At 35.9% G+C, this 17,498-nt stretch overlaps 2 protein-coding genes across 7 annotated transcripts; both read right to left on the bottom strand.

Annotated features, from left to right (window-relative positions):
* Positions 1 to 565: 565 nt before the first annotated feature.
* On the bottom strand, positions 566 to 5,451 carry TBL22 (TRICHOME BIREFRINGENCE-LIKE 22). Its single transcript, XM_039047806.2, has 3 exons — positions 5,084 to 5,451; positions 4,681 to 4,967; positions 566 to 1,507 (listed from the first exon to the last, which is right to left on the bottom strand). The coding sequence occupies exons 1-3, from the start codon at positions 5,316 to 5,318 to the stop codon at positions 740 to 742; spliced, it is 1,290 nt and encodes a 429-aa protein (XP_038903734.2). The 5' UTR covers positions 5,319 to 5,451; the 3' UTR covers positions 566 to 739.
* Positions 5,452 to 6,780: 1,329 nt separating this feature from the next.
* On the bottom strand, positions 6,781 to 17,005 carry LOC120090344 (uncharacterized). 6 transcript variants are annotated; one of them, XM_090307327.1, is made up of 6 exons: positions 16,334 to 16,932; positions 14,056 to 14,151; positions 13,701 to 13,887; positions 12,650 to 13,021; positions 8,138 to 12,530; positions 6,781 to 7,290 (listed from the first exon to the last, which is right to left on the bottom strand). In XM_090307327.1, the coding sequence occupies exon 5, from the start codon at positions 12,480 to 12,482 to the stop codon at positions 8,181 to 8,183; it is 4,302 nt and encodes a 1,433-aa protein (XP_090163453.1). In that variant the 5' UTR covers positions 12,483 to 12,530; positions 12,650 to 13,021; positions 13,701 to 13,887; positions 14,056 to 14,151; positions 16,334 to 16,932; the 3' UTR covers positions 6,781 to 7,290; positions 8,138 to 8,180. The 6 variants fall into 6 exon arrangements, with proteins under 6 accessions (XP_090163453.1, XP_038903867.2, XP_038903863.2 ...); XM_039047939.2 differs by lacking the exon at positions 16,334 to 16,932 and adding an exon at positions 14,229 to 14,273 and having other exon boundaries at positions 13,619 to 13,887; XM_039047935.2 differs by lacking the exons at positions 13,701 to 13,887; positions 14,056 to 14,151 and having other exon boundaries at positions 16,334 to 16,487; positions 16,628 to 16,932.
* Between the last annotated feature and the right edge of the window lie 493 nt (positions 17,006 to 17,498).

Here is a 17,498-nt window from a genome sequence, read left to right as displayed (position 1 = left end):
TACAAGATGTCACTTTATCATAGATTGTATTTCAAGGAAGGAAGTTCAAGTTGAATATGTGAAGATTGGAGATCAAATTGCATATATTTTCACGAAGTCGCTCAAAGTTGATGTGTTTGACAAGTTAAGAACTTTGCTTGGAGTTTTCAAAAAACATGTTTAAGAGGGGATCTTGAAAATTAAACATGTTTTAATTAGATAAGGTATAGATGAATTGATTTATGAGAGTTGGTAAAATTAAAGGATGACAGTTAATTAAGTATCTTAATGTAAGAGTTAATTTAGTAGAGTTTCGCACTTTTAATTGAAAGACTCTTCAAACTTGGTTCACACTTCTAATTGAATTCTCTTTGTGTGTTTTTCTCTATATACTTGGTTGCATCAACAATGTAATTGTTAGTCCTATTTATAGGATTGTCATGGGCAAATTTAAACAAAGGTGGGACAAAACATATTTAAAGTTGGATAAAATCATTAGTGCCAAAATATTGAACATTATCACCCTTGAAGTTGCTAAATTAGTTGACACGATAAATAGACATATTTTGTTGGTTATTAGATTATATTTAAAAATCAATGAAAATATTATTATATTTGTATAATTTCTGAGCTACATATTTGCAATCACATTCCCAAAATTCATATATATCAAAATTGGGAAAACATTATTACAGTAATTAGGCCATGAAATGATTGTGTATTGTGTTATCTAATTAATGAAAACCTGCATCTCTATGTGTTAAGAATCTAAAGCGTCCTCCTTTGTGATAAGGGCCATCAAGAGATCATTCCAAGCATCAATGGGGCCTGGCAAGCACCAATGCACACAGTCATTGTACCCTTTCATCCATTTGTTTCCCCAAAATTCCCCCGGGTGCCCGTCCGCTCTCATCATCATAGCCATCGTCACGTCGATTACCTGAAATCTCCTCGTCTCCCCTTCTCTTTTTGCCTTTTCAATCTCTTCTATTTGAACCTCCCTCATCTTCCAATCGAAGCTCTCTAAATTGATGTTCTCAAACCTCGAGGGTCGGGTTCTATTGCAATACCCACCCGTGTTCCAAACCCCATTCTCGAAATGGGCAGGCGAGAATGTCCTTACAAATGTCACCAACTTACCACAGCTTTTGCAATCGTTGATGTACTTAAAAGCTGCTCGAAAAGCCATTTTCAAGGCAAAGTCGGGATCGTGATTTGTGATGTTTGGATCACTGCAATAGACGCAATTGGCAAGGTTGGTACCTTCATGCAAGTACATCACTCGGAAAAACCAATGGCCATTGGAGATGATGGCGTAGTCAATATCGGGTAGGTGTCGCGTCCAGCCATCGTCGAGCTTGTCGAATTGTAGGTCGAAAATGCCGGTTCCCGTTCCATTTACAACTCTCTCCTCCCCAGCCACAAGGAATTTTGTCCAAAGCATCATTAGGGTTACCTCACTTTTTGGAAAATACCATCTTCTAAACCTATCTTCCGAGTCTTTGTACACATCTTCTGGACTTTCTACCTACAAAACACTTCAACTAGTTAAGTGAAGTGAAGTAAAAATATTACAAAAAATGTTTTTAACTTTCTATAACATTCATGAAAGCTTTATTAATTAAACCTGTAAATTTCATTATTCACACTGGAAGTTTAAAAATTAAAATTGACTTCAAAATAAAAATAGATCCATGAAATATAAAAAAAGTAAACAACAAAATAAAATAATAAACATTTTATTATTAATTTGAAAAGCACAAAATGTTTATTTCTTAATTTGAATAATTTTTTTAATTTTTTGTTTGTAGAACTTTTAGTAATTTTCATGAACAATTTTTTTAAAATTAAGACTTGGACAATGACATTATAAATCTTGGTTGTAACTTGTCAATTCAGTCCTTCACTAATAGACAACATTTTAAAGTTAGTGGGAGACAAAAATCTAGCATACTAATTATGAAATGCTTTTTTTTTATTTGGAATAATTATTTCTTAATCACTTGGAATTAGACCCAATTATTCTTTTACACCTCGCTTTCTTTTTGACTACTTCAAAAGAATTCCCTTCATAATATTGTTACTAGGATTCTTTCTTTTCTTTCTTTCCTTTTTTCTTTTTTATTCTTTATTTGATTAAATTTTTAGAAAACAAAATTTATTGATTGTATATGGTTGGCATTAATGGCCCAAATCCTTGACTGAGGAGTGGGGATACCTCGGTCAATTCCCTGAAATTAAGGAAACCGTTCATGTTTTTATTTATTGAATTTTTTGTTTTCTTCAATTTGTTGCTCTAATTTTATTTTTCCCGTAAATAAACATATTTTACAAAACTTTTTTAGAAATTTAATTAAGTTTTTACTCAAATTTAATGCTATAACTTCTGTATTCTTGTTTGGAAAAATGGGAATATAGCATATCCTTTAAAGATATTTAATGCTACAATATTACATGGAGCAACTTTTTTTTTTAGTTCATATAGCAACTATTTATGAATAAAACGCCTCAAACCTTGTTTTGTTCTTTTTTTTTTTTTAAGGTATTTATTTGTAATAAAGAAAAATATCTGGTACAAATAAACCACAAGTAAAAGTAAAATAAAGACAATGGCAAAAGAAAACGAACAAAAAAATTTCATCGAAGAATATTATTACTTCATAGTGTTGTAATAATTTTATCGAATCTTTTCCATAAAACAATGAATCATATTAAATTTGGGGGAAAAAGAAAAAAAAAACCCATATATTTGTTGTCTTGGCTTTTTTAAGAAAAAGAATAGAAGAGCCTCTTTTTTTCTTTTTTTCTTTTTTTTTTTTTCTGAAGTAAATAGAAGCATTTAGTTAGAAGGTTTTGACAAATAGTTCGATTTCATTAATGAATTGGGTTACATCAGTCATCAATTATAAAAAAAAATTAATGTTAAGAATAAAAAGCCATATTGTTTAGTAAATATAAAATGATTATTGCAGTTAAAGGTCGAATCTCCAGTCATTCATTATATAATTTAAAAAAACTCACAAAAAAATGTCAAAATAGGAATAGTAAAGATGATGATTTCTATTAAAAATAATAGCAATTTATTACCAAATTTGTACGTAGGAGTATTCAAATAACTCGAGAACCCGAACACCCAATCCAAAATGTAAGGATTTGGTTGGGTTAATTTTGTTATTAGGTTGGATTTTGTTAAATATTTTTTATTTTTGTTGGATTGAGTAGGGTCATGGGTTGACCCAACTCAACTCGAATTTTATATATATATAAATTTGATTACTTTGTGTTGATTAATGTGTGAACTTTTAATTATTTTTTTTAATTGTTATTATATTTGTCTTTGACTCAAGTTTGCAATAAATATCATAAATATTTAGTATTTAACATTTGAATTTTATTATATTTTAGTTATTAGTCATTTGTTATATATAAATTTACATATTTTTAATTAAAAAAATAATAAACTATAACCCGACAACCCAACCCGAATTTTAAGGGTTGGGTTAAGTTGGAGATTTTTCTTGGGTCTTTGTTGCTACCTCAACCAACCCAAAAATTTGAATTTGTACAAAAAATACCCTCAACCCAATCCGATCCAACCCATATATACCACCAAATTTCTAATGGGTATTGGCTTAAATTCAAACCCAAAGTTTGGAAAGTATTAACAAATGCCAGCCAAATATTGACCTTGCTACCATTTTTGACAATTTCTTTTTTATAGAATCTTTCTTGACAATTCAGGGTTGTGCTTGGTACAATTCTTTCTTCCTTTTTTTGGTGACTAGTTTCTTGAAAACTTTTTTTTCTCTCGACATCATAGTCTCTTCCTCGTTTCTTCTTTCTTTTTTTTTCTTTTTTTCTCACCATATGGTCCAAAAATGTATAAAATTTTGAAAATAATAAGAAAAAAAAAATCTCCTCTCTCTTTTGTTTTATCTTTATTAATTTCCAATTCTCAAAAACACACTTATAAGATGACTAAGAAATATAAAAAATCAGAATAACATAGCAATTGAAATATATCGTCATTTCACTTCAATTCTTTTCCAAGTAGTTATTCAAATTTTTCAAAAGAAAAAAGAGAAAAAAAATATATAGTCAATGCGAATTTAGCTAACGATAATTGACATGAACTTACCTACTATTGATAAGGTTGTTTGACTTAAAAAAAATAAAATAAAATAGGAACACAAATATATCATTAAAAAAATTATAGTATAAATTCTCTTCATTTAAAAAAAATAATCATCATCCAACACATGTTTCTCTAAAACTTCAAAAAGTAGCAATAAGAAGAATCCAAATACAAGAAACACCAGCTCCCCACAACCATCCTTTCTTTTTCTTTTTTTTAACCCCTTTAAAAAACAAATGAAAAAACATTTTTTTGAAGGGAAAAAAAGGTTGAAGAAAGGTAAAAGGTTGAGCCCATGAATTCATCCATGGAGGAATTAAGAGCATTTCCCAAATAATGGCAATTCCCCAAAACCACAAAATCAAATCCCACCATCATTATTCCATCCCTTATGCTTTTTTATTTTATTGCACCCAGAAAAACAAAAAAGTAACACAATTCACTCGATTATTTTCATTCCAAAATCTAATGCATGCAAAGCAAGCAAAGAATCAGAATAATCAAAAGTTAACCAAAAGAAAACAGAGAGAGATTGAGAAAGAACAAAAGAAAGAGATGGAATGAACCTGTGATATGATGCAGAGAAGAGATTCCATGTGATTTCTAGCAACAGAATCACCGATAAATGCGAGTTTCTTCCCACGAAGAAGATGAAGAAACGCCGTAGGATCAAAACGAGGAAGCTCACATTCATCTGGCTTCCATCTCCAATTCACAAAATCCATATCCTTTCTCCCGTGTTTAAAGCAATTTTTCGATTCTGGAATCGTCGGGCAGCTCCAATTTGTGTACATCACTGCCCCTTTTACGCCTTTCACCCAATTCCCTTTGAACAAATTGCACCTCTGTTTCTCTGCAAAAAAAAATAAATAAATAAATAAAACAGAGCAACCCCTCAATTTAAGAATCTGACGCAAGAATCAATGAAAATGGAGAAGTGGGCTATGGGAAATGGAGTTTGCTTGTTACCTTTTGGAGGGCTGGCGATGGGATCATGGACGGATTGAAGGCCAAGAAGCTTTGGACGAAGAACTAGAAATGGGTTTGGAGGCGTAAGGGAGGAGAAGAAGAAGAAGAAGAAGGAAACAATGGCAGTCATTCCTAAGAATGACCATAACAGAGGGCTCAACGAACTCCATCTCTCCCTCTGCAGATGGCGATTATGATGGGGTTTCTCTGCCAATTGAGAGTTTGAGAATCTCATGGCGTTTCAGAATGAAGAGAGAGAAAGAGAGAGGCTTTTGAGGACGAGTTGTTTGGGTTTTGAGAAATTCTATTTATTTTCCTTCAATCAGGAAATTACGTCAAAATAGGAAAATTTTATTCAATCAGCCCTCACAACTACCATGTGGATGCTTTCTAATAATTACTTAATATAAATTTAGGTAATTATTTTAAAGGGTAAAACTCCTCTAAATATTTTAGACTTATATTATTGACTTTTATTTCAAAACACTTCTATAAATTTGAGATAGCTTACCATTTTTTTTTCATACATTAAACCATTTATTACCATCCAGCAAAGTTCCCAATATTGTGTTAAAACAAAGTTTAGCATGACATAACTAAACTTGAGCATAAGTTAAACTCGAACATAAGTCAACTGGCATTAACTTATACCATTATATCACAACCTCAAGGTTTGAAGTTTGATCCTTGTTCTAGCTATCATTAGTACTTATCATATATAATTTTGAGATAACTTTTCAAGTTTTCTTATATACGTTGAATAGTATTGTCAAAGTCTAGTTTAGCATGCATTTCAGAGATTTGATCTCTCATACATGTAACTATTACAGGTTTTTTTCTTAAAGAAAAAAAAAAATTATACTCTTACGGGTTAATTGGAGAAGTGGAGTGGTTTTAGAAGTTAGGGTGATTTTCAAAAATCTCATCTTTATTGGAATGCGTCTGCCAATTTTTTTTTAACCAGTACAAACTGAATGCACCTCTTATTAAATTTAAAAATAAAAATAAATAAATAAATATATATATATATATATTGACATCCATGCAATCTGTTGGAATAATTTCCCTAAAATGACACCCTTGTGCCCAAGATGTGATTTCGATCATGCAGCATGTGATTCCAACACGTGTCGTGCCATAAAGATCTTAACGACTTCCATGTGATTTGTGGGCCATACACCAAAAAAAAAGAAAGAAAAGAAAGAAAAAAAACAGTCTAATTTCTCGGCAACATTAGAACTAAAATTCTGAAGTAGAAATTCTAAAGACGGAAATGTCATTTGGAAATGGGAATTCCAATGGGGAAATCTGGCCCTTTCAAATGTAAAGTCAGATGGTCAACCAGCTTAAACCTTTTCTTTCTTACATTAAACAAATGGAATTTTGTCATAGAAAGTGGTAGAGTTCTGTACCGTTTCACATCATCTACAGAGTGATTCACAAGCTGACAGCATCATGGACAAATAAAATATCAAGATTAGCAATGTACAAAATTCAAACAGTGAAGAACTTTTGTATTGTATCTGAAGCTGTCTTCTCCTAGTAGGGCATTCTTCACAGAAGACAAAACTAGTTATACTGATGAATTCATGACCCCACAAGTCAAAATAAAATGAAGGCTCAAAGTTGGGAAGGGGGATTCTGCTTTCGTTTTCAATTTCGATTTGTAAAGGAAAAAAATTATGTGAGAAAAACAGTTCATGACCAAGAGAGAAAAGGGGCCTGTGTATTACTATCAATAAAAAGGAGTGTAAAAAGAACCTAACAGTAAGAATGAAGTAATAACTACATATGTAAGGGAAGAACACAGCTTGAGTATCATTTGACAATTGCCGGCCACAACCTCAAAAAAGTCCTTACATCCAGTTCTGTTCCGAAGGTGAAGGGGAGGATTGAGAAAGGATTTGGCTCGAGAGTGTATCAAATGAATGGGAAATCATCCGATGGACGCACCATTCATCAGCTTTCTAGACAGCAACTTCCTTATGCTTCTATTAAAGTTAGATATTTACAAACGAAACCTTGCCTGCTTGAATCGGTCGAGATGTGTCCGCCAGAGAGAAAAATACAGCTGCCTGAAAGTGAACCATTGATGTTGCTGCAACATTTGAGAGGGAACAGTACGAGCCCTAAAACAGTCTTTGATTATTTGTTCCACTATTGCATGTAAATACTGTCTCTTTTTTCTCGGTCTGTAATTTTTTGGCCTATCAAAAGAGCCATAAAAAGGTTTAATATTTGGAAAGAGAAAGAAAGCAGGGAGAGAACAAGAATAATTACCAAAGAAAACGAAAATGAAAAGAAAAGGCTGAGACAGGCACAGAAAATGAACCTTTGTAGCATCACATAAATGACAAAACACACACTATCCTTTTCTCAAGTGGCAGATAGTTGAAGATAAAATAAAAGTATGCACGTTTTTGTGCTTTTAGGGGTTGGTATTCGAAAGAGGCAGAGCTGATGCAATAAAAGAGGTTCTAAATTGACTTTTCCATAACAAAAGCAAAAATTGGAGGTCTTCAAATGAGGATAGACTAGGACAAGTACTTACCTCATAAACTTGCTGGATGTTTTAAAAAAGGGCTAAGTTGATGGAAATGCACACTAAAACCCCTAAATATTTTTCTAATATCTAATCATGGTCATTAGAATGCCTCATAAAGCCCAACTAGCAGACTGATCTCACTCAGTTGTTTCTAATTTTCTATTTTCAAAATAAGTTCAAGTCTCAAAAACTAGGAAAAAGGGAAAATGATGTCATACGGGTAGGAAGCAAGGTTCGACAGTAAGTGCACGGTCCCTACATAAATGTGAGACTGAGAGGGAACATTTCAAACACAGACAAAAAATATGGAATTAACAATTCCACATTAGAGCTCTAAATGGAGCGAGAAAAGGAAAACAAATGTAACTGGAGATAAAGTCATGTTCAATAAAGACCCAAAACAATGTGCCAAAAATATCCAGTGTTATAACATCCAGCGTAATAACTTCAGTATAATTAGCATCTTTTGACAATAGTAAGGAAGAAAGGAATGGGAATAGTAAGCTCACCAGGACTTGGTTGGTGACCACAAGGAAATGCTACTGCCCTCACTCATTGTTGTTTGTAGTTAAACCTATCGGCACCATCTAAGCCACTGTCAGGTTCTTTTCTCTTGTGTGTACCACCCATCTGAAACATCATGAGCTGCTCATCAGCAAAAGGTTTTGAGCTGGGAACTGAAAGTTGTCTCAATGCTATAGGCAATTTTTCATCAATTCTTTCTTTATCTATAATCCCATGACCTGCATTAAGATCCAAACCCTGGCTTCCCCATTTTCCAATCTCAGGACCAACATTACCACTGCCACTTGGATAGCTCATGATGAAGGGCCTTGAATAAGGGGTAGGGGCTACCCCAGCCGGTCCTAATAAATGAGAAGTAATGGTAGGGAATCCAGGCGAACAGCCAGAGGATGAATCCATGTACGATGTTGAACAACCTGAATATGCGTTCGATTGTATAGGAAAACTAGTTTCAAAAGGGAACCCAGAATAAGTAAAGGAGTTAGCAGGTGGAAATGCCAAAGCAGGAGAGGAAGAAAGCACTGGTGCACGATAAATTTCAGCAGCAAAGCCAGTGCCTGTCGGGGGAGCAAATACTCTCTGAGAAACGGCAGCAGGAACATAACTTTGTTCTCCTCGACCTGGCAAGACTGATGGGATCGCTGTTAATGCTGAATACGAGTTCCCCTGAGGAAACCAAGAGTAGAAGTTCCCAATTTCTCCAGAGTTCACCTTCATTCCAGGGAGAAGTGATGAAAATGGCATGTAGCTTTTATTCTGCTGACTGAGAGGTACTGTTTCTGCCCCCATTTCATCAAGGGAAGGACCATTGTTCAAATCAAAGTTTCTGGAGACACTGAATCCACAATTCCCTAATCCACCAGAAACAAATGGCCTACTTGACATGGGGAGCTCCAACCTACTCTTGCTCACAGAACATGGGCCTACTACATCATGACTTTCATCAACTTTATTCAAATCAAGATCAAGTCCACCACCTCGATCACTAGGCCCAGATTCAACACTTGCTTTCTGTGGTATATTCGACAAAGTAACTTCTTCTAGGAGTCTCTGGTCTGGCACATTCAGGTCAAAGTCCAAAGGCGGGCGCCCCTCCTTGCTAGTGGTGGTAACAGGAGGTACATCACTCAAACTGAGTGGCATTTCGAGATTCTTCCGTGGTTCTGCCCGGCGAAAAGCACTTGTAGCAGCTGAACCCTTCCATCCAAGTTCAACTCTGTTTGCTAGGGAGTTCGCTGGTGGGACAACTGATCCTTTTGCAGCAGAAGCCACAGTAATTGAAACAGGGAAGCTTTCTGATGCTGAAGGGATTGAGAAAGGTGATATTATGGGCAGCTGAACAGCAGAGGAACTTCCAATAATCTCATCTTGTGTCCCATCATCAGCAGAACAACCTTCATTTAGATCGAAGTCTAGCCTTACCACAGCATCTGACCTTGGAGCAGAAAATGAAGGATTTGCACTAGTGACATGGTCTTTGGTTCCAGCCAACTCGGGAACATTTAAACTTAATTTCTCACCCTGATCATTTTCTGGTAAGGGTATGGCGGGAGATTCCACGTGCATAGGAACCCTACCACAACAATTATTAATGTCATCTGTTCTTCCCAAGTCCTGCACTGCACAATCATCTTTTCGATCTGATAGATGACCCTGAATCAGTGTTTGTTTCCCAATCTGATTAACATGAATTTCTGAATTCACAATATTAGATTTCTTATCCTTCAATTCTGCATCAAAAGGATTGGCATCAGGAAACATCACAGCGGTCTCAATCTTTCCCTCCTGAGAGTCACGAATCTCAGGTGTAGATGACAGTTTCTCTTCAAATCCACTGCCACTATTTAAGTTGCCATGAGTCTGAACATCACTGCCACTCAACTGAGAAGATAAACAAGATGTCTTTTCATCCACTTGCTTTTCCACTTCAAGAGCTGCTGCAGTTACTTCTGATTTCAAAACTACTCCATTATCTGTCATTCTGTCATCAGTTTGATCCACTTTTTCATTTTCAAGGAGTTGGGCACCCTCTTCCGATAATGAGTCAGGTAAACTACTACCTTCCACTTCAAGGGGCCTTGATTGTCCTAGTTCATTTTGCTCAGAAAGCTGATTTGTTTCATCAGTCTCTGTATTACCTTCTTCTGCACTATGTGAAGAACCAACAGCTATGGAGGTATTGCATACTTCAGCATCGGGTTTTAAATCACACTTTGAAGGTGTCCTCTCCATGTTTGGCTGACCATTAGATGGCATAATACCGTCCCTTGAACAGCCAAATGCAACAGTTCTTCCATCTCTAGAAGAGTCAGCTGAGGTCGAGACAGGATGAGATCCATTTCTATCATGCAACATGTTATTGCTGCCAATAGGCTCAGAAGATGAGTGACCGCCAGCCCCACCATTAGCATCAACTTCATCACATTTATTCTCTTCAGGCAAAAATTTCAATTGTCCGTCATTGCCAGCAGAAGATTCTTCTGCCATAGGTGATCGTTCCTGAGGAGAATCCAATGGAGACGCATTATTAGATTTAGATATTTCCCCAGTAGCCACACTAGCAAGAAGATTCATCCCTACAACATCCCCTGGTGATGGTGATGTATTAGATTCGGAAAATTTAACACAGCTTTCAATCAAGGCATTTATGGAGCTTAGAGAAGTATCATAAGTTTTTCCCGGTCTAGATATAATTCCAGTCAAAGAAGCAGTGGTTTCTGATTGCCCTTCATTGGCTTCAGCAAGCCTGCATCTTTCATTGCTAGCAGCTACCTCTTTACCCTCCTCTGAGCTGAGAAATTGATCCTTCTTATGGCACTGATCTGAGTGCACTTCAGTTGCAAAACCAGCTCCAAGCAAATCACTTCTGCCTTTAGCTTTCTTATCGCGATTATCACCTACCTCATCGTGAAGAGATCCTTTGTGACATGAAACAACTTGATCTTCAGTGACAAGCCTAGTAGTTCCAACTGGACTTTTGCAGGCGTTTGGCAACTTTACAACAAGTCGACTATATCCATGTTCAACAAGTGACACATCTGGAGACTTCTCATGTGATGCAGTAGAGGCCTTTTCGGTAGTCAAACTCTTATTTACGGCATTAAGTTTTCCAGACCCCGATACCTTCTGTGTTCCTGTGAGACTATTCAAGTGAATACCATTGCTAGATTTCCGATGGCGAGAAGCACCACTAGAAACTTTGCTAACACTTCCTGAACCAGAATTTGAGCTCCTAGTGTCTTCTTTGCATGAAGATGCCACAGTTTTTGCATGATCACTAGACTGACTGTTATTTTGGGACTGACTTGAACCGCTGCTCCTTTCCTCCTTTATAGGAGTCAAGGGAAGATCTGAGTTTCCAGCAATTAGTGTTTTAAAGTTATAATCCTTTGATAAAGCACTCATGGTTGAAGAAGACTTCGTGCTGATTGGTGATGCAGATGATTTGCCAACCATTTCAGTGGGAGCAAATTTAGCTTGGGAATGTTTAAACGTGTTAGGATGTGTAGAGCTCTTTAGGCCATCATCACCAGATCCCCCAGCTTTTCTGCTCCCTACTTGAGAAACTTCTAAAGGCCCAGATTTAGAAGGCCATGAGACACCCCGACTGGATTCAGACTTTGCATCATTAACATCCATCTCAGCTTCCACACGTTTCTTCCACGTATCTACCAAACTTCTTGCTTTCTTCTGAATTTCAGAGTTCTTATGAGTACGTAAATGATTCACAGACTTGCCTACATTGCAAGTCTGAAGAGCATTGAGATTCACAGGAAGTTTGTCCAGGGCACGAAGTAGAGCCAAAAGAAAATCCTCGACAGTTTTATCACTTCCTTTCATGCCATTACCATCACAAATTTTTCCCTTGTGAACTTCTTGAAGCCATTCATCTAATACAGGCAAACCCCTGAGCTGCAAAAACCATCCTAAACAATCAAACCTATCAGTGACTGCTATAACATCAGCAATCATCACTCGATCAGCCAAGTCTATTTTCTTACCAGAACTGTCAGGTTGTATAAGTTTGACAAATTTTTCAACCCCCTCAAAGTCAGTAAGTCCTCCTTTATCAGTAATTTTTGCAATCTCATTCTTTAGCGTACTTTCTAATCTAAATTGACCGAATTCCCCCTCTTCTGCTTTAAATAATCGCTCTCTCTTAGTGGGTTCAGACCCCTGATCACCCCGTTCCCTTTTCTTGCTTTTAACGTGAGAAGTGAGAAAGGAACTATTTGGTATATTTTCTGAACCAGATTTTGGCTGCACGGCTGGAATTGAACCATTCAAGGGCTTTGGTGAACGGCCTCCAGACTGCACCACCCCATGCATTTCTAGCCTTGTCTTTTCTAATAGTTGATCTACTTCTTCTTGACGCTCCTGAAATTAAAATTTGATTGAGTTGGTGTTTGTGTTAATGTCATAAGAATAATCAACAAAAGAATGGAAATAAACTTCTCAATAGCTGTGAGATGAAAGAGGAGACCCTAGATACTCACATTAATATAATCTCTATCAGTTAACCACCATAAACACTTGTTATCAGTATCATACACTCTTCTGCACACAAATGAGGAAATGCTTGATGGAAGTTCAACGCCTTTGCGGAGGAATGCAACTTTACATGGATGAAGCAATGATGCGGCAGGTATCTCATCTTTATGAAATGAGTAAAAGATCTCATTTGGCGCAGCATCTAATGATAATCCTTTTGGGAGCTTCACATCAGCAGGTCGGTAAAGCCAATTCACATCTAACCTTAAATTAGTCTCCTTGTCTGACTTCAGTGAACGTATAATTCCAATAAAAGGAGGAGAATCTAGAGGTGGCTTGAAAAGAGCACAATCACCAACATGGATTTTCCGTCCATCCTACAACAGTCAAAACCTTCTTTAGTATAAGTACAATAAATAAATTATGCAGACCAAGAAAATGTAAATGAATGCAGTTCACATGAGCCCCTCCAACATACAGAAAGAGGTAACCAAATTAAGCTTAACGTAAAGAAAATTCCAACCAAGTTGAACTCAATAGTCAAAAAACATTGGCACATATACAAGTCCAACTGTGTCCATAATATACACAAACACACACAACCATTAGGTGGAACCAAAAATGATAGTTCTACACTGAAAGTAAAAGGTTTTAGTGGGTTATTTAATCACAATGTAAAAATTGTAAATTTCATGAGCATGAACATCAGCATCGAACTGACATAAAACTGCATTTGAATTATTGCAGCATTATATTAAAGCAAATGGATTCGAGATATTAGCAAGATATTCAACCTCTACAAGAAAGTTGAGTGACCACAACCAATACAAGAATTCAACTTTTATGGAATACAATAGGATTTTTTTCCTTTTTGAACAACATGATAAAAGGAGACAAAACAAAGCTCAGATAATATCTCCTGAAAGCAACTCCATGAACCAAAGTAGGGCTTCTTTCAACCCACTTTAACTCACATCACTACTAGCAGCACTTAGCAAGCTCATAGGTAGACCCATTCCCTTTTATGTGCATCAAAGAGAAGGTAACAACTCTGACCCTGTTGTTGATTTCTTTGATTTCTCAGATGATCAGTTGCAACTCCTGTTCCAGTTCATCCTCTCCTTGCAACTTCAAATAGTGGAAATAGGAATCCCATTCAAGCACCACAGAAACAATTCGATCCCAGGGCTAAAGTAATTCCTTTCTTTAATGCTCTACGTTCAGCAATTTCTACACCTGTCACCTGCAGGATTTTGCATGCATGTTGATGTTGCATCAAATTCCTTTTGATGTTTTCAATTGTCATGCCAACACCAGCTCAATTTAGGTCTTTTCTAATTGAGGCATTAGTATTAAATCTGAGAGGAACCAAACTCAACAGATAACTGAACACCAGCACAATCTTACGCACTTTGATAGCTCGTCTCTCCATCATATACTGTACTTTGTGATCCATTCAAGTAGATATCTTGAATCTTGCACTGCCTGTTCATGGATCCATCACTTCCTGCTATTCCAAAAACCCATTATATGAAAAGTATGTCACCATCTCTAAGAGTGTTCAGGGCTCAAGTTAAGAGTCACCTTGAACTCAACCCAATACCTTCGATTGTAACTTTGTCCTATTCAAATGACTCAGCGAGGTAATGGACCCGATCCAATCAAAGAATATTTAGGTCGGGTTAGCTCAAATAATTGAAGTTGATCATTTCCAGTATTGTTTAATGAAAATAGTGAATGAAAAGACAGTTTTTTACGAAAAGTTCAGCTCATGGGTTGGGTATGAATTGCCCAAGATTAAGAGACTGCACCAACATGTATGTTTGGTAAACGTGTTTACTTATCCCAACTCCCAAGTTAGAAGTTTGCAAATCCCATGAACTACAAAAACCCATGTTACAAAGACATAAACTCTTCCTTTCATAGTACAAACTAATTTTTTTCAAATAAAAAACACATTAACCGAACACGTGCTACACAAACTTCCTTTTCCATAATTCATTATAATGTACAATCAAAACATTTAGTATATAAACCTAGGCTTCTTATCCCCAGACACTACAAACTAGTGTTTTTGTAACCACGAGTCAAACAAACAACCCCTTAAGAATTTATTTATTTAGTTTCATCCACAAAATTACAAATAGTAGTCTCAATGTCAAATTTAACAAAATCTAATCCATCCTACTACATTATTCAATATTAGGCAACTCTTAAGATAATTGATATCCCAAGTAAATGGCAATCATGATCAAAACCCAAGAAACTAGTCGAGATGCACTTACAGTTAGAACGCTCCAATCAATTATAAATAGATAAAACAGTCTTCGATATTTTTTGAAAAAATTGTTTAGAGTTATAAAGTTTAAAATAGCCACTACGTAAAATGATAGAGATGCATAAATAATTTTATCAGAAGTAGAAAAATAATATCCTGTAATTAACAATTGGGGTTTATTCAAGTACATTCAAATTATTCTTGTAGAATCATAGACCAACTCACAAGTCCACTTATTTTAGCCAAATCAATCTAGACTAGACAAAAGCCTAATTAAACTAGCTGGGCTAGGTTATCTAATTCCCTATAAATTTGGAGATGAAAACACGATCACATTGATAAAAATGACCATTTTTATTTTGGTGGAGCTTGGGGGTGAGACAATTTAAACATTTGTTCCCTTAGCATTCACCTATCCTTATAAACTATGACCATTTCCCATTCAAATTCCTCCCATACACCATCTTTTCCAGTAACAGGCTTCTCAGAGAAAATGAAGGTCTACTGTCTAGCTTGGTCTCCATAAAGGAGCTTTCAGTAGAAGAATTTCCCCTTCAGAACAATTTTTTGCAAAATTCCAGGGTGGTTCAACAATCCCTAATTTGGTCAAGCCGACACCATCATAACTTACCTGAAAAGAGCTATACTTCTAAATCCCATAACACCCTCCTCTTATAGATCTACACTCTACACAGACAGCGCTCCAACAAATTTTCTCAGCCCCTTTGTTAAATTCCCACCAATAATTAGCCACGTTATGATTTATTTCAATCATACTTTGTTAGGGATCGTATGGCAATTCAATTAGACTTATAAACAGCAGAAAATGTAAACTCCCCCTCATTTTAGATTCTTCCATGCTAAATGGGACTGAACCCTTCTCAATCGCCAAGAAGCAACACATCCATACCAAACCAAACAACTAACCAGTGAGAGAAAGAACAACACTCCGCAATTTGTTTTACGCACTGAATCAATAAGTAGCTGCATGGTACTGGCAAATTCTCACTAAAACTAAACTCAACTTTCAAGAGATTAGATCAAGAAATTAAACTAAAATGATGGAGGGCAAACGGGAAACCAGCGAAAAAATGAAAATAAACAAACAAAAAAAAAAAAAAAAGAAAGAAGGCGGATAGAGCAACCAAAAGATAAACGATTAAGTAATCATCTAAAACCTTAAAGAGGATAGCATTAACAAAATCATATCAGATTCACATGCCAACGAAATCCCCGGAAGGCGATAGAACAATCCTGCAGTGAGTCGGATGCCTAACAAACAAGATCAAATTCTTCATGGGGAGAAGAAACAAGAAACACAACACAAGACAGCAGAAGATACAGAATTAAGAAGTAAATGCAGAAAAGTAAAAGGAAAATCAAGGTAAAACAAACGTAAAACTCGCAATACTTTGAGAAAGAAATCTGGGGCGGATAATTCGCAAGCTACAGCTGTCGAATTAGAATGGACCGGCCACATGTGCCGCCTCTGTTTCCACCTCTCACCTCCAGACCCATGCATATCCCTCCATTTTCCTTGAATCTTGAATAAAGACCACTTTCCTCTTCGAAAAGAATCATCAATTCAGATCAAATCCCACCCCCCGACACAGGCAAAAAAAAATAATAAAAAAAACACAAAAAGCAAAAAGGGGCAGCAAAAATTCGGAAAATTGGGGGATTTACAAAGAGGGTATGAAGAAACCTGAAATCAGAGGTGGGTCTTGTTGAAGTAAGCAGAGAAAGAAGAGGAAGACATGAATAAAGGAAAAAAGGGGAAGGAGATGGCGATTAGAAACTAGGGATTTGTGTAATTGAACTGGGAATTGGGTTGCAGTAAAGGGGAAAGAAATCGAAATGAAGGGATTGAAATTATGATGGAAAGAAGTAAAAAGGAGAAATGGGTTCCGAAGATTTTGAGCGAAGAACTCGCCGTGAGAGATTTGGAGAGAGAGATGGGATTTGAGAGACGAAAATGGCGAATGAGAGCGAATACGTGGGCTTGGGGCCAAATTTTTTGCAGAGAGTCGAGGGAGTGGTTGAAAAAGACAATACCAATGCCAACGACGACGTTTTGGCCTTTCCCCTATTACCCCGCTAAAAATATGAAATAAATAAGTGTGGGAGTGGGTCAATGGGAATCATGTCGTTTGCAGGTACCGATATGTCGTAGCCTGTACGCAAGTAATGTGTATAGTATATATGCCCAAATAATATTTTTTTCCCTTTATCTTTTCTCTTTTTCCTTTTCTAGAATTAATATTTCGGAAATTTTTCTTCTTCTTTTTTTTCCTCCCCTGCTAAACTTGGTAGGGTGAATCAATTTTTGTCAAATTAAAATTTAGCCTTAGAGGGTGTTTACAATATTAACTTTATTACTGAATAAGTGTAGTTGATTTTCGATGAGATTGAATTACTTACTATGAAAGCAAAAATACATTATTTATGTGAATTGAATTAGATTCATTTTATGGAAAAAAATTTATCAGTATGAATATTTAAATTTGATTTTTACTAAAATTAGTGTTTTTTTCTCTTTCTGAAATTAGTGATGCTTTCATTTTGTGATGGCTTAA

This window comes from Benincasa hispida, chromosome 11 (assembly GCF_027475165.1).
Source record: "Benincasa hispida cultivar pf3 chromosome 11, pf3_genome.v1.1, whole genome shotgun sequence".
Lineage (NCBI taxonomy): Eukaryota > Viridiplantae > Streptophyta > Magnoliopsida > Cucurbitales > Cucurbitaceae > Benincasa > Benincasa hispida.
Note: the sequence above shows the minus strand (reverse complement) of the source record. Positions and strands in the feature narration are given on the sequence as shown.

Excerpts from the sequence above, each read along its gene's own strand:
- TBL22 (XM_039047806.2), bottom strand. The coding sequence starts at position 5,318 with ATGAGATTCTCAAACTCTCAATTGGCAGAGAAACCCCATCATAATCGC. Across the intron at positions 4,968-5,083 it reads CATCGCCAGCCCTCCAAAAG|AGAAACAGAGGTGCAATTTG; the intron begins GTAACAAGCAAA and ends TTTTTTTTGCAG. Across the intron at positions 1,508-4,680 it reads TTCTCTGCATCATATCACAG|GTAGAAAGTCCAGAAGATGT; the intron begins GTTCATTCCATC and ends AGTGTTTTGTAG.
- LOC120090344 (XM_039047934.2), bottom strand. The coding sequence starts at position 16,444 with ATGCATGGGTCTGGAGGTGAGAGGTGGAAACAGAGGCGGCACATGTGG. Across the intron at positions 13,022-16,333 it reads CCCCAGATTTCTTTCTCAAA|GATGGACGGAAAATCCATGT; the intron begins GTATTGCGAGTT and ends TGACTGTTGTAG. Across the intron at positions 12,531-12,649 it reads CTGATAGAGATTATATTAAT|GAGCGTCAAGAAGAAGTAGA; the intron begins GTGAGTATCTAG and ends TTTTAATTTCAG.